Consider the following 17049-nt stretch of genomic DNA (forward strand, 5'->3'; position numbering starts at 1 on the left):
TCTCAGCTGGTTGCACGGTTTTGCGCGGTTTACGACTTATGACGGGCGGAACCGATTCCGCGATATTAAGCATTCGTGTATTAATCCGACACGCGATATCGAGGCTGCTCTATGCTTTTAATTTTCGCGTCGATCGTTCTCTTGGCTCGAGAAAGAAAGAGAAGAAAGGACTGAAAGGAAACGTGCACGCACAGATGGAACAATGGTCGTCCTTCCAGACGTTGTCGATGCACCGATACAACGGGCACGAGCCTACGGGTAGAACCACGTGTAGGTAGTCACTGACATTTTAAAATGTCAGCGGGCCCTCTCGCAATGCACTGTTTATCATTCAGGTTAGCGGTGAGTCGTCTCGTGTAACGATATCTGTATCGGCTTTACGAGGATTCGTTGAACGATTAAAATTCGCGATGATCATTGTTCTCATTACGACCGACGTAAAATTCGAATCGTGAGGACGATAGTCGAGATCTTTTTTTTTTTTTTTTTTTTTAGTTGTAGAATTTGATAAGGTGGACACAAATTTAGTCTCGTTCGAGGAGACGATTTATTCGATGGTTACTTCTCAATATTCGTGCGAAACGAAACGTTTTGATTTTTGTTTTGACGTCTCGAGAGAGTCTCGATGTAGAGTTTGACTTTCTAAATGTATCTCGTAAGTTATTAGGCAATGGAAATGTGAAAACCTTTGGAAGAATGTAACCTTTTCGTGTAGCCAACGCGAATCGCTGATCCTGAATAGCTTGCCCTTTTTCGTTAAACGACTCGGGATTAATAACGTTTGACTTTATTAAAGGTATGGAACGTGAGATTCGTACGCGATGCGCAAAAAAGAAAGCGGTAATCGAGTTAACTCTCGTCAGATAAAACGCTGTAACGAAGATCTCTTGTAACGCGTTAATGAAAATTGCTACTTAATTGGTAGCGCTGATGGGTACAGATAGAAGAAGTCTGTAAATAACCACTTTATCCAATTAGTTTCCATTTATAAATTTTCCAATAAGAATTTATATTATAGCTTTGCACGTAAATATTTCGTCTCGTTACGAATCATATTTGAAAGATGCTTCAATACGATAGAAAGTAAGCAATTCGATGTTCTGATTTCGTACAGGTTTACACAGGCAATATCCAGCCCAATGTCAGCGATGAAATAAACGATGAGAAACGATGAGCAATTTATCGCGCAGTTCCATCTGTTGACGCGCAACGAATATTCTTTCCCGAACGAGGAGATGCAGAGAAAGCGTGGACAGGAACTTTTTTTACATCGCGTCCACCTACTCGTTTGGAGTTTTCTATTGCGCATTGCGTAATCCCTTTCATTAACAATATATCGTTCGCTGAACCCTGCAACCTTCCTTCCTACCTTCCAACGTGCAAATTTCTTCGAGTTGAGAAACTCGAATATAATATTCGACGAGAGCATCGTTCGAAAATCAAGATCGATCGAAATCTCAAAGATCAACGCGCGGTAAAAATTGGCCGACGAGCTCGATCTAATTTCGATCTCGACTTTTGCTCGGTCGTTAATTGCGAGTAATGGATTAGATAAAACAGAGGGATCGGAGAATAGAGCAGCGATCGCGTCACTTTTACTCGCCCGTTAACGACCGATCCATATTTTCTCGCGTGAACACCTTTCCCATGTTTGAGGGGGAAAACGAGGATCGCGAGACGGAAAAGTCGGGAACGGTGATGGTGAAAGAGGCGGTGCAACGCCTCGTGAACCCTTCCCATCGAGTCTTATTACCGAGATTACGCGTCCATTCCAGCGTTCTGATTAATGTAACGACTATAATCGTCGGTATTGGCCTCGGCAACCGTTTAAATCGCCCTACTACTCTCCATCGAGTCCTAAATTTACGACTTTCTTCGCTTCTTCGTGGACCCGAAGCATCTCTTTCCATTCGTCTCCACTCGCGATGCCGTTGAAATTTATGCGGGGATTAGAATGGAGAAAATTGAAATTGTCCAAGCGTTTTCTAACAGTGAAAAATGCTGCCCCCTCCCAAGCTTCCTGATATAAATACGTTTAAGTTTAAGTTACAGCCGGATAAAGTGTTTAGCTCGCCCTCGAGGCAACCTTTCAATTTTACTTTTCCATAATTTTGATTCCCGTGAAAATATTCCCATTAGAATTAATTTTTTGAATAATAATAGATGGATACTCCGTGGTTTCTTAAATACGTTTCAGGGACACGATCGTTAATCGTCGACGAGTGTCCAAATGTTAAATTTTCATTTTTCTTTCGCACGGCGTAATTTTCTCGGAAACGATCCCAAACTTTTACGACTCACAATATCTGTAAATTCTCCGGCAAAACGGATCTAAATCCCACGTGTCGATTCGTCCTCTTTAGCGTTGTTGGCATAGATTCTTCGCTCCCTCCGTCACGTAACTTTTACAACTCGCCGTACGTTCCTTCGTGTATCACCTCGTCCCGTCTCACCGACACGTGTGTCAAGAGACTGAACTTCGATATACCCGACCGTGATCCTGACGCGGATCGAGATCCTCGCCAATCGATCGACACAATTGCCACGGCAGAGAATATAAACGAGGACGCGTTAATCTTCGTTACGTAATTCCGCTTGGCCGATCGAAAGCTCAGCGAAAAAATCCTCTCCGCGATCGCATTGGCATTTGACCCCGTCCCCGTTGAATTCCATCCAACTGCCTCGTGGCACACCACTCGATTCTTGAAACTCGCTTCTGATCTTCGCTCGATCCTCGACCCTCGAAGAGGCACCCGATTTACGCGGACCAATAAGATGCAATGACTCGCGCCTCTTTTCTCTTCCTCCAACAATATTATTTATTGCGTACATCGTCGAGGCTACCCTTTTCTTTTCTCTCTCTCTCTCTCTCTCTCCAGAACATATCTCCGTATACCCAATTATTCGATTTACAACGCCCTGGCTAAATAACCTTATTTCCTTCAAGATTCTTCCAACGATTCGTAACGAACGAGTCGAGTCTGATTGCACAAAATATAGAATCGTTTGACGCGACACGTCACAGTTATTGCCGACTTATGATCGCGCACGAGCGTGTGATAAAAATAATCGTGTGATAAAATGGGAGAACCTTACCGAGTGTCTGAGAGGCCGGCCGCGATCCCGAACGTCAGGATCCGCTGGTCGCGTCGGGCCGCGCCGATCAATAGAAGACCAAAAGGCACATGTCCCGCTTGCTTCTCACGCGGCGGTGCACTCCGCCTCGTTGCTCATTGCCGCCGGATAAAACGCCGGATAATCCTTCCGATATCACGCGAAATCCTCGATATCGAGCATCAAAACCAACCCCTTCTACCCCTTCCTTCCTTCCTTCCCCGGCCTCCTTCCTCCAACCTCACCTTCGCTCCTCCTTCTCTCTCTCTCTCTCTCTCTCTCTCTCTCTCTCTCTCTCTCGATCGAAATCGACCTCTCGTGGACCTGGTCACGAATAAATCACAGAACTTGCGGCGAACTTCTCGTCTCACAATTCGTTCAGAAGGATCGTCGAAGGGAAGAGGGTTGTAGAGAGAAGAGGTTTTTTTTCCACGGGGAGGAGACGATCAGAGCGACGACGACGGCGACGACGGCGACGACGGCGACGACGGTGTGGCGCGATCGTCGCCGATTATCATCGCGACGCTAGGAGAGCCGCGGCGCGAGGTTTCGGTCGCGGATCCGAGTTGGGAAGAGCGCGAAAGCCGAGAAAAGTCGGGGCACTGGGCTGGCATCGGGCAGACCCGGTGCGCCTCTACCGACGCGGCGACGCACTGCGCCGACGTCGCGACGACGACGACGTCGTCGCCTAGGCGACCGAGAGCTTCCTCTCTCTCTCTCTCTCTCTCGCTTTCTCTCGTTCTCTCCTCGTTCGTCCAACGAGTGGGGAGGGCGGGATCGATCAATCGAACACGCGAGAGCGAGATATCGAGATGTCGAGGGAGGAAAAAGAACTAAGGCGATTTTTTTCTCCTTTTCTTTTTTTTTTTTTTTTTTGCTATCTATAGGAGGAAACTATAGGAAGAGCGAGATTCGATCTTTTTTCTTTTGTCCAAGGACGAATGGCTTCATCGTTCGAGTTCTGAAGCGGTTCTTTTTTTTTTCTTCTTCTTCGCGTGGTGTCGGACGATAGTTTCAGTTTCGAAAGGGAAATTTGTTTACGGCTTGTTCATCGTAGGATAAGGAATTATGTTTGTTGAACGAATCGATTCGAGTGAAAGATATTTAGCGCGTATTTAGAAAATTTCCGGTGTGAATTTAGACGGTATGGAGACGGTTGCTCTCCACGGTTGCTTCGATTCCGTTGAATTTTAATACGTGTGTATAATAGGCGTTATAGGCGTTCGATAATCGATCGACCTGTCATCGATTGATTAACCGCGAAGCGGCGAGGTTATACGAACGAAATGGTGAAAAATGCTATCAAAGTTTACGCCAGATTGAAACCGGAAAAGGATAAGAAAAATTTATTGGTACGTGTTTCGTACGAATCGAATTAAATAACCCATTATTTTCTTTTTCTTTCTCTCTCAAGGATTACGAGATCTTGTATCGTCCCAAGGAGAATGTGGACGAAGATTTCTTGATTCTCGTCTCACCCGTTCAAAAATGCAAGGATTATCTCGACAATCGGCCCGAATCGTGGAATTTCTCGTGAGATATCGCACAGTATATATATATATATACATATATTTATATACATCATCACAAACATACGCTCGAAACGCTCGAAACTTTCAGTTTTTATCGAATATTCGAGGAATCCGCCACCCAAGACGAGGTCTTCGAAAATGTGGCGCGACCGGTAATAGAAAGGTATATAAAAAAAGGAATATAACTCCGTTAATTAATTAAAACCTATTCCCATCTCGCTCAACTCTGTCATCTTCTTTTATTGAAGAGCCCTTGACGGTTACAACGGCACCATTTTCGCCTACGGCCAGGTAATCCGAAACGACGAATCGATGATATATCCATCGATCGAGAATGTGGTACAAGTGGTCGAAACATTTCTATCTCCCAAAACTATTATTTACCAACTGTTATTCGCCCGAAATTTCGAAAAATCGAATCGCGCACCGTGCCACATCCTCCAATGTTCCGCTCGCGAGAGACCTCAACCAGAGACGAACCGTTTGTGGAACCTTTTAAGCCGTGAACTTCGCAGACGGCCAGCGGGAAAACCCACACGATTACCGGCAGCCTGGAGAACGATGGCCGCGGTATCATACCGAGAAGCTTGCAATTCCTGTTCGACGCGATAGGAAAGGTAACGTTTGTCGGTTGTTAGACGGTGATGTAGGCTGTGCGCGCACGAGGAGAACCGTATACCGCCCTTAAATTCTATGCAGAGGCCGGAAAACGTGTACTCCATCGAGGTGGCTTATCTGGAGATTTACAACGAGACCGGGTACGACCTGCTGGATCGGAGGCAGCCGCGAGAGTTCTCCGTTACGAGATTGGAAGATTTACCGTAAGTCTTAAGCGACGTAAATGGCGGCGGCCTGTCGAGCGGTGCGCGAACACGGATACGAAGGTATTTTGTAAAAAGAAAGGAAAAAGAGAGAGAGAGAGAGAGAAAGAAAAAAAAGAAAGAAAAAAAAAAGTCTTGCGAGGGTCCGCTTGACCCGTTCCTCCCTACGTGATTTCGACCTGCATTGAATATGGAGCAAGTTGCAAGGTGCAACGTGTTGCTATTGTTGTTATTATTATTATGTCTCATTGTTGTGTTTCGCGCTGTGGGGGGAATTAATTGTTTTCTCGATAGAAAGAAGATAAGGAAAGCTGTTGAAAATGAGATTTCTTATTGTATGGAAATTTGTATGGATTTCGTTCCAGACGTATCAGCATTAGGGAGGACGAGGTTGGAAGATTGCACTTGAAGAATTTGACGTTCTACTGTGTCAAGAGTATAGAGGATGCGCTCGAGTTGCTGTCCCTAGGAGATAATAACAGGTATCGTTTGATTATTATGCACGATGATGGAATAATTTATATGGGATAAAGTTGTTATATAGGAGCGGAGTAAAGATAATTGTGAAAAATTTATTAGACGATTTTTGATAGGATCACTGCCGAGACACCGATGAATCCTCAGTCGTCGAGATCGCATTGCATCTTTACCGTAGTAGTTTCCACCAAACAGTTCGGCGCTGAACAGTACAAGAGAGCGAAAGTGCATCTCGTCGATTTAGCAGGGTATACATTTCTCAATCTTATTATTATTGACCGGTAGTCAATAATAAAAAAAAAAAAAAAAAATGGAAGCACGGACGAGGTACGAAAGAGGAAATAAATTCTTCTTTTACGATTATTTTGATTATAAATATTTTTGAAAGTGAGAAGAAATAATACGTGTTATTTATAATTTATTCTTCATCTTCAATTCAAATTTTATTTTAGAATCGATTTCTATTTCGTATAAATTACAATATTAATTTACAAATCATTATTTATCTAAAAACGATGAAAGTATAGTTGAATCGATATCTCGTATCTCGTTTGTGTTTATGCGTCGTTAATTATAGACAAGAGGAGTAAGCAGTGGGAGAAGGACAGAGATAGAGTAAAAATACTGAAATCAGCGCCATCTCTAGAGTGCCGCAAATGAAACACAAAAAGGAAGGATAGAAAACAAAAGGAGAAGGATAAAAAATAGTAGTAACTGATTACTAGCGCTATCTCTTGGGTATCGAAGATATTTCTTCAAAACGGATAAAACAGAATAAGAATTGAACACTAGCGCTATCTCTCGAGCATTTTTGAAAACAACGTATCGCGCTCAAGAGATGGCGGTAGTACTCTTATTCTTATTCTACCTTACCTATTTTAAGAGAAATGTCTTCGATACGCAAGAGATGGCACTGACAGTCAATTCTTATTCTATCTCTATCCTCTTTCCACTATTTTCCGTCCTTTCTTTATGCGTTTCATTTACGGCACTCTGAAGATGGCGCGAATTTCACAATTTTTACTTTATCTCTATCCTTTTTTAGCCATTACTTTCCTTGTCTCTCTCGTATCTGAACAATATTAAATCCCTTATTGATCAAAAATTTTAAGAGTTTACTCAATTCTTATCATAAATTTTTATCATAAATTTATATATACAAGTATATACAAGAAACACTTCATACATAAATTAATTTTTTAGAGATTCTACATATTTGTTTTTACACATATTTTGGAAAAAGATTCTAAAGATTTGTAACGCTTTATTCAATCTAATTTCTGTAACCAACAAGATAGTAAATTTAAATTTCTTCCACAAATTGCATTTCTATTCGAATGCAGTAAGGAAATGACTTTGATTACAAACATCAGACATCTAGAATGCATTAAATGCCGACCCACTTGTCAGCGATAATTTTTTTTTTCTCCGTGTTTCTATCGCGTCGTGCTTTCTCATTGCCATCTGCGCCCGTGCTGGCAAATTTTGTAACGGTAACCAATTTTTCAACGCGAGATCTATCTACCTAGGTCCGAGCGTGTCTACAAATGTTCGATAACCGGCACCATTCTGACCGAAGCGAAGCACATTAACCTGAGCCTACATTACCTGGAACAAGTCATAGTGTGTCTGGGTCAGGAGAGCATGGGTCACATTCCTTACAGGTGCTGAATTCGCTTCATCATTTGTATCTCAGTGTAATCTTTTTTTCCATCAATCTCTTTTCTTTTTTTTTTTTTTTTTCAACAAAAGACAATTGAAAAATGGATTTTAATATCAAAATAATTAATTTCATATTATTATCGAAACAGTTCGATCGAGATGGAAAAAATCTGTCGTATTTTTAATTTTTCCTACGAAACTTTTCATATCACGAAACTTTTATTAAAATTTAATTGTAAATAAATGTTTAAACAATAATCTTTTCTGATAAAATTTGTTTTATTGTTTTATTAGGAACTCCTTATTAACATTTATCTTGAAAGACAGTTTAGGAGGAAATTGCATAACCGCGATGTTAGCGACTCTAAGTGTTACGTCTTTTAATTTGGAGGTGCGGAATAATTTATCATCTCGATGTAATTTATCATCACTTTTATGTAATTAGATATTCCATTTATTGTTATTTTTTCAGGAAACGGTGTCCACTTGCAGATTTGCTCAAAGGGTGGCTTTGATAAAGAATTACTTGAAACTAAATTTGGAGACAGATATTAATAGCGAGAACGCATTATTGAGAGCGGAGAACGAAAGACTTAAGCAACAGATCAAAGCTCTGACAATGCAAACCGTTCAGTATTTTGTTCAAAGATATGAAAGATCGAACGAAAACTTGCAAACGTATGGATTTTAATCTTTCGATTTTAACATTTTGTAAAACAGAATGAAGAACTTACAGCTGACGATAAAAGGCATCTTGATCGTAAGATAAGAAATTTCTTAGAATCGGACGAACGAATCTGTTGGGATTATAATCCGAAGAAAATGCAGTATTGTTTCGAAAGTTTTAAAGAAGCTTTCCAGCTGAGCAAAGATCCTAAATGTTACTTCAAAAAATTGGAATATTACAAAGATCTGGTTATCCAAAGGGACAAGGAAATTTGTATCCTGATCAATTAATTTTTTTTTTTTTTTTTTTTTTATTCTTTCATCATTCTATATGAACTACAACTTCTTGACTCGATTGACAGCTTTGCTGATCGACAAGTTGAAAGACAAAGATCGGTCCACGCTTGCCAATAAGGATAATTTTTCGATCGATAATATCAAAAATAATAGAGAAAAGACAGGAGAGAATAATTGTATCCAGGCTGACAAAAACGAAACGATACGTGATACGGAATTAAACAATCACGTTCAAAATGATAAGCAGAAAGGTGTAGCGGAAAATTCGTCGAGCAACCGTGTTCCTTCGAAGAAACTGAAACGAAGATTTAAAACTACTAATCAAATCAAAATTAATTCCAATGAAAATATCTCTGCTCGCGATTCGGTGTACCGAAGCAAATCGAGCTTTAACGCAGTGATGCCAGAATTGTTGCCTTGCAATATCGTCAACTTGAATTTGGACGGCCTCCTGATCGAGAATAAGAATGAAACGATCGACGAGAAGATGAACGAAACCAATGATAATGAAACGAATCGACCGTGTTTGCGGATAGTTGAAAAGCCGCGGAAAAATGTTAGAAAGAAGCGTAACACGGAATCGAAAACGAAACAGGAGAACGACAATAGCTCCGTTGAATCGTCAAATGGTAAAACAAAAATTGTAACCGAGAAGGATTCATTTGTAGAAACGGATTATTCCACTCCTGTGTACGAGAAGTTTTTAAGCTTTAATTCTTCCTCTCCAAAGAGGGACGCGTCAAGAAATTTGATTTTTGACAAGGATATGAAGAACAAAGTGGAATGTTTCGATCGAAAGTCTGATTTGGAGGAGAGCAACAAGTATCTTGACGATTCGTTGCCTTTGACAGGGGATCCAGAGATCGACGAAGAAATAATAGCGTTTTATAAAGCGAAACGATCTGGAGGTATTTTTTGAAATACACAATTGACTCGTGTATTTCACCTAAATATATATATACGTATCTTTTCGTTTATTTTTCTTAATCTTACGTTGAAATTAAGATTCTTGAGATTCTGACAACTGATTATATATATATATTTCAATATAACGTAACGTAAACACATGTAATAATAGTATGCAGTATTACGTATCAAACGTGTATTTATGATTGATTTTTTTAATTAATTACATTATAAAAAAAAAGCTTTATACGATATGATAAACTAGTTAATAAAATCTATTTGATTCATTCTTATATTTTTTTTTACGTATTAAATTTGTTTCCATTATTTTCTAATTAATAAATTTCAATATTTCTAACACGTTAACGGCCCCATATCTAGTTTCTCGCCGTACATTAGTGCTTCCAAAATTGTTAATCTGTTTTTATGAATCAGGCCTAGGCAGTACCTTTTCGCCATATAAGAGTACTTTCTAATTTTAAAACTGAATAATTTATCGACGTTCATTTTTATACTGTCTCTGTACATGAAGCCTTGGATACCTGAAAAAAAAAAAAAAAAAAAAGAAATTTTACTAGAAATTAAAACGAGTAAATTTTAACTTACCTTTGTACTCGTAAATTCGAAGACTTTTCCTATTTTCAATGAAGACGAGCAATGTTTCGACCAAACCATCAAAATTAAGTATCGTGAAGGACGTTGGCCTGTGTACTCTTATAGTTTGAAAGATCTCTTTTTGTGTCGTATCATTGTTAAAAATCTATATATTCATGCAAAAAATGAATTGAAATAAAGAACTGGACGAAATATTTCATTAAATATTTTCTGAAAAATATAACTCACGAATATACTATCCTTGCTAAACTCTTCATCGTAATACAAAAACATTTCTCTCTCGAGGAATCCAGCTTTGAAATTCAAAATTTCTCTAACGTGTCCTCTGAAACTCGTATTATTATTACTGTATCTTTTTTTCCCAGCGTTCTCTTTAATCGTTAACATGCGATCTTCATCCCAAACGATTTTCGTGCCATCGTTTTCCACGTTCGAAGATGGCAGAAACTTTTTCAATTCTTCATTCATCTTCTTAGACGATCGTCTAAATTCTTCCTTCTTATCGATCATCGTGAAAAATATATCCTGATTTATTTTTTCAACCTCCACGTTGTTCTGACCAAGATCTAAAACGTGCTGGAAAAATTTAAAAGAGAGATGTACCACACGAATCACTTTCAATCGCGTTTGCATATAAGAATGATTAATAAGATTACCTTAAACTCATTGTCTTTCAACCTCCATACGTTTACAGGATTCCTTCCGCAAGAGTTTGGGCCAGAAGTGAGGAAATACAAGGCCTGGTCCCGTTCGAAACTCGCCCATTCTTCGACCACCCCAAAATTGGCCATGTTCCCCACCAATTCAAATTTTGACCCGGCAAACGCGTACGCGTGCATTTGACAATCGTTGCAACTCAATATCAAGTGATCCGTGTCGTTCGTTTCGAAATAATGGACACTGGCGATCGAACCGTTATCGAACTCGATGATTTGCAGATAATCGAAGGCGTTGAACTGGTAAATTTGATTCTCCGCGTACCGTTTCAATTCGGCCAAATCTTCGCATGCAACGTCCAGATTGGCCTGGAAAGAAAGGCGCGAAGGTTTCATCGAAAATTTCGTATCGAATTGATCGAGGAAATGAATCGTTTCCATACGCTTTTCTCTTCCAACATGGCGTCCATTTCTAAGTGTTTCTTGGCCAAAATACTCGATATCTCCGTAATGTTCGTCCCGTTTAAAATGTCGCTTCCGTAAGCTCCATTTTGGAAATAGACGTTGCCAAGAACGGTCCAATTTCCAGAAATGAATTGTGGCACTGAATTCTCGGTTGTCACTGCCACAGCTTCCCATCGATTTATATCTATGTCATTTAAATAGCCCAATAGCCTCAGACTTTTGTTGAGAATCACTGGTTTCTCGAATACAAAATTGCCTGAATGGATGGACAATTTAATCAAATGAAAAATTTATCCACTCGTATATTAGATTATCGATCGTTTGAGTATTAAAAAGTTTCAATCTTCAACTGTACCGACTATGGTGCTCTTTGTATTCAGAGGTATGAATCTGTTAGGATCGATGCCGTTGATAAGCCGTGGATTGAAATCCTTTCGAAAGTGAACGACACCGTGAAAAGTGAAGTGTCCCGTTATATTCTGATCCCCGGTTAACTGAAAAAAATTAAAAGAGTAGTAAATTGTAAAATTCGATAAAAAATATTATTCGAACGAGTTAGGATAATTTCTTCAAAAACGTTCGAAACTTTCGATTCGAATATAGAATCAGGAAATCACGCGCATTTCCAACAGATCTTTTTATTTAATTAATCGATGTGATTTGAATAATACCATGAATGTCTTTTCTTGCATCTCTCGCAAATTGACGCCGTTCACCGTTCCTAAAATCTCAAGATTCTCCGCTGTAACATTGTAACCTCTTAACACGGGTATAAATTGATCTGTCTTCAACGGTATCAATAAATCCATATCCACATCGTTGATCTTCTTCGCTTCAATATTAGACTCGAAAATCACATTGGTGAACGTGAGGTTTCCTGAGGCAAAGAAGAACGTTTAAAAGGAAAGAAAAAGAATGATCTAGAATCTAATTACCGTCGACGTAAGAAGGCCTGTTAAGGCACAACACGTTAGATCGCAACTCCTCTATATCGATTCCCATTATGGACTTTGCTTCCAGAGATTTCTTCACGATGATGTTCTTCTCTACTTTTATACCATCTTTGAATACAATTTTCGATTTGACGGAGAACGGGGCGTCGATGAAGACAGCCTTCTCCCTGAACCTTCTCAGATCTATGTCGTTCAATTTCTCGTGAACGAAGAACCCGTCGTTGAAAGTGACCGTGTTCTCAAATATTTTCGCCCCGGAAATCGTGACGTTGTCCTCGTCTTTATAAATCACCGTGTTCAAAAAATCGTCGAAATCCTTTCCCTGAATCGACCCGTTTACGTACAAATTTTCGATGGTTACGTTGTTGACGAACGTAACGTCTCCACGAAATTCGTACGAATTATTCCCCAAATATCTGAATCTGTCTGTCAGCTCGCGATACGGTACGCCATTGATATTTCCAGTCGCGTTGAAGTGTTCGGAAACGGTCATAGTACCTGTAGGAGACGAGAACGAGGCAACGTTTCTTTAATAATATTTCATCCAACCCCAACTTAAAACGTGTTAACGACAAACAGTGTAACAGTACCGTTTACGATCACGGGACCTGACAACACCTGCTCTTTATAAGGATCCAGGATATACTCTATGGGACGTCCGTTCAAGTATTTCGCATCAAGTTCGGTGCAAATGATCGAGTCGAACGTTTTGTGCCCTTCGATCACTATGTTCGTGTCGGATTTTAAAACGGTGTCAAGCACGCGTTCCGTGAAATTGTAACCGTTCATCAGGCCAAGGACGGTCAGATCGTGGATGTAAACTTCATCCTTGACGATTACAGGCCTCGGGCCAAATCGATCCTCGTTGTACAAATCCGTCACTCGTTCGCCGTTGATCGAATCCGCTTTAATCGTCCCGGTCACTCGAAGGGAGTTCAGGGTCAAATTTCCACTCTGCACGTGGTCCAAGATCGCGGACAACCGATCTTTCAACTCGACGATCTCCTCTACCGGCATTCCGTTGATAGATTCCGCGCACAGACGATCGGTTTCCGAACGATCCTCGATGCTGCACTCGATGTCGGAAGATTCCAAATGTTTCGCGTAATCGGGAAGGTGAAGACCGTTGACCACGCTTGGCGCTATTTCGTCCGCTATCAAAGTGTCCACCGTTAAATTCTCGAAGCTGGCATTCGCGAATGCTTCGTTTACTTTCCGCGTAAAGAACTCGTAGGAGACGTTATTGTTCAACTTGTCGAATGTGAGTTCTTCGACGGTGACTGGAGACTCGAATATGACGGTTCTGTTCAAGCAACCTGTGGAATTGTTCTCTCTGAAGAATTTCTCCAATTTCTTTATAGCTCCTAACGTCACGTTACCAAAAGTGACGTTCGCCGATATCTTTGTTAAATCTGAAAACGCGATTGTACAAACGAAGATTGTACAGAAGATTAGGAAACGATCGTTGTAAATCATTGTAAAAATCGAATAATGGAAAATGATCATACTTGGGAACGCTTGATCCGTGTCCAAAGTGACAAATTCGTCCACGTGATGTCCATTGATCATTCCGGACGTGATGGTAACGTTGGATCTCATCTCGACGTTCTTTAAAAACGTTTTCGTTCCGGTTATCACGACATTTTCATCGGTTCTCAACAGGAGATCTCCCAAATCCACTTCGGTGTTATTGATGATCAATCTGTCGAACGTGATATTACCCGAAACGTTCAAATTGTAGAACAAGATATCCGACGAAATCTGGGAAGTTTCGTTCAGCAATAGCCTCTCTTCCATATTTAATCCTTCTATTTCACAATCCAGCTGCAATCATGGACAATTATCGTGATCTAGAAACTTGAATCTGATGATCACGCATTCGCGTGAACCGTGAAAAAAACGTACTACGAGCTCTTCGGTGACCGTCAAATTTTCGAAGCTGATCCCCTCTTTCAAAACGTTCTCCTTGTTCAAAAGGACGTAATCGTTGAAATCTATCCCATTCAAGGTGGTCGCATCCTCCAATTCCATTGCTTCGAACGATTCGAACGTTTTCGAACCGGTCACAGTCACGTAAGGAGAAGTACCGTTTTCCAAAACGTACTGTTCTGGATACAAAAGATCGTTCAACACGAGCAGTTCGACGTTGTTCGCTGTGACCGTCTGCAAATTGATGAAGTGCAAATTAAATCATAATAATAATAATTACGACTCTGCTTTGTATTTCGAATTTTACCCCTTCGATGACAGTCTCTCCAGGAATGAGCATATCTCTGTCTTTCCACACGATGTTCTTCATCAATGTTTCCCAATCGAGGCCGTTGATCGTTCGAAAGGAAAGGTCTCCGCGAATCTCTGCTCGATTTATCTTATCGAAATCCACGCTACTGTAATCCACCATGGAATCTCCAAAGCGTATATTTTCAACGGGAATACCGTTTATCGAATTAATCGTTAAATTTTTAACATCTTTGAAATCGATCGTGTAGTTTTCGGAAGGGAGAGCTGTGTCCATCCCATTGATCGAGGATACGGTCAAATTGTTGGTATAAACATTTCCAGCAACGTAAATATCTCCGTTTATTTCAACGTCTGAATCGAAACGAAGATCTTTCGAATCGAGATCTTTCCATCTCGTGTCGTTCAATCTCGAATCGATCTCATCGAGCTTCCTCTCCGCTTCCCTCAATTTCATCTCGAAATTGTTCACATCGAACCTTAAATCCTCTCTTGTCAACTTGGTGTCACCCAACGTGACCGATTCGAAAGTCACGTTGTCGGATATGATCACATTAGTCGCGTTCACCCCGCTTATATTCCAAAACCCGGTGATTACAGGATTTTCGATTTTACTCTCGTTAAGGCGCGCCATTGTTTCATTGATGATCTTCTCCTCGTATTGTATCAGTTCCTGTAAAAAGTGTATTAAATATCCACAATCATTCATATATATTTCAAGTAATCAATTAACACTTCACAACACTTACGTTTAACGATCTTTGCAATTTTATTAGTTTCTCAGTCTCGTGTTGGACAGGATGTTTCACGCTCCTCAGCTGCGTATCGAATTTCACAACTCGATTATCCGCGATAAACCCATATTTCGGAATCGGTGTGATCGTGGAGAGATCGAACCGATCGAGATCCTTGTTGGGTAATTGAACTTTCTTGAAACTCGAGCCTTGCCAACCTAAGGCGAACACGGTCGAGTTTTTCAATTGGACCAACAACATCGACTCGTCCCTGTACGTGTCTAACTGTACGCTCGTCACCCAAGAAATGTCTGAAACGTCTGCAGGAAATGTGAATTAGAAAAGAAGAAGAAGAAACGGTAATTGAATTAATGTAAAGCATCTTACCGAAGCTGGACTCCGTATTGAACTGGAATTCACCGTCCTCGAAGAGAAAAAGACCCGCCTCCGGGCCGGAGATCGACAAAAACTGGAGGTATCCGCTTTCGAAGCAGACGAAATTATTCAAATTATACGACTTTATCGTCTGTCGCTCCAGAACGCCATTTCCCTCCATGATATTTCTGTATTCTGTATAGAGGAAGACGTCGTTTACGCCTTGAAGAACCAATGTTATGGTTTCATAAATGGTGCATACTTGGATATCGAACGCTCTTGGCACGTAAGTTGAATAGTAAAACCTGTATCTCGATTAATTAAAAATCAGAGACTTGGAGTTTTCCTTTTCTTTTTTTATTTAATACATTAAAAATTAATGTGGAATTATATGTAAGAGAAAAATTTATTACCAAAAGTTTAAAGCATTGGTTGAGAAATCAACGTCGAACCCGTAGACGTCGATAGAACTTCGCAGTTGAAATAATTCCTCTTCGTTCAACACGAATATTTTATATTGGTCATGCTCCTGTGTCACGTGATCTGATAATTTCGTGATAATCTCTATGTCTTTCACGCGTTTCAACACTGGCAACGATCCAAGATATTGAAAAGAATTTCCATCTAAGAGTGCGTGACATTCTAGCAGGATTCCGGTGTTCGATTGGACGCACAGAACGACTACTATGTTCGATTTCATTTCGATCGCTTTAAATTTCAATATAATTCCTTTTACGATTAACCTCGTTGGTTCATCGATTGTACCCTTGTCCAAATCAAGTTTACTGTAGAAAAGGGTAGATCTTTCGTTTCGAAATAAATAATTAATGCCGTTCACTTCCAGGAATTGCCAATTTCTCGATGTTTTTGGCACATTTGTGTATTCGCGAACGGAAATATTCGTCACTATAAGCTCTGAAAATGATGGTAAATTGTTTCCAAAAATTTTCTTTTTTTTTTTTAGCTTGGAATATTTTATAAATCGGATGGAACAATATTTTGCACGATACCTTCCCTATTTCCAGCTCCAGTCCCGAATTCGTACTCCATCCAAATTGACTCCGATTCATCTTCGAAATCTTGAGGAATTTCCGAGGTTTGTTCGACATCCTGGCAAATCGTGACGGTCGCGCAGAGAAAAAGAAACAGCCAAATCGTGTTGCTCGAACGAATCGACGGAGACATTTCACCCATATAATTAGCTCGAATGATCTTGGAAAGCGTACTCGCAACATTTAAATGTTCGATACAAAATATTTTGATCGTAGCCGAATTCTCACACGCGCAGTGGTTCTCAAAGTATTCGTAATAATTGCAAAATCTCGATAAAAAGTCAATGAATTTTTGATATTATGCACATATTGGGTATGTATATTTGTATCGTAATTATCGTTGCATCATCTCCTTTTTTTATTATATTTAAAATATGTTTAAATGTATTTAAAATTTGCAATGCAAATCATTGAATTCTCTTTTTTTTTTGTGGATGAAAATAAATATTGATATAATTTCTTGATCCTCTATCTTCCAAGGCACTC

The 17049-nt window shown here is 40.0% G+C and overlaps 3 protein-coding genes across 3 annotated transcripts in view; 1 reads left to right on the plus strand and 2 right to left on the minus strand.

Annotated features, from left to right (window-relative positions):
• The window catches only part of DAAM (disheveled-associated activator of morphogenesis-like protein), a 46745-nt gene extending 43509 nt beyond the window's left edge, over positions 1–3236 (minus strand). Inside the window, exon 1 of the mRNA XM_086905227.1 lies at positions 3097–3236. The gene's annotated coding sequence lies outside the window, so the exon portion shown is untranslated. The remainder of the gene's footprint in view (positions 1–3096) is intronic.
• A 1164-nt stretch (positions 3237–4400) lies between these two features.
• Positions 4401–9488, plus strand: LOC100868969 (kinesin-like protein KIF6). Its single transcript, XM_003690231.4, has 13 exons — positions 4401–4466; positions 4529–4647; positions 4735–4809; positions 4895–4937; positions 5162–5263; positions 5346–5467; positions 5833–5949; positions 6061–6192; positions 7474–7608; positions 7901–7997; positions 8079–8234; positions 8327–8546; positions 8635–9488. Exons 1-13 carry the CDS (start codon positions 4401–4403, stop codon positions 9486–9488), a joined length of 2238 nt encoding a protein of 745 aa, XP_003690279.2.
• A 168-nt stretch (positions 9489–9656) lies between these two features.
• On the minus strand, positions 9657–16696 carry fs(1)N (female sterile (1) Nasrat). Its single transcript, XM_012493479.3, has 16 exons — positions 16522–16696; positions 15925–16426; positions 15524–15816; positions 15152–15456; positions 14401–15075; positions 14070–14327; positions 13673–13988; positions 12755–13576; positions 12147–12662; positions 11883–12088; positions 11567–11705; positions 11190–11467; positions 10747–11115; positions 10319–10666; positions 10082–10235; positions 9657–10017 (listed from the first exon to the last, which is right to left on the minus strand). Exons 1-16 carry the CDS (start codon positions 16694–16696, stop codon positions 9830–9832), a joined length of 5544 nt encoding a protein of 1847 aa, XP_012348933.2. The 3' UTR covers positions 9657–9829.
• Between the last annotated feature and the right edge of the window lie 353 nt (positions 16697–17049).

The sequence above is a fragment of the Apis florea genome, unplaced genomic scaffold (assembly GCF_048593485.1).
Source record: "Apis florea isolate Af1SG1 unplaced genomic scaffold, ASM4859348v1 contig_1615_pilon, whole genome shotgun sequence".
NCBI lineage: Eukaryota > Metazoa > Arthropoda > Insecta > Hymenoptera > Apidae > Apis > Apis florea.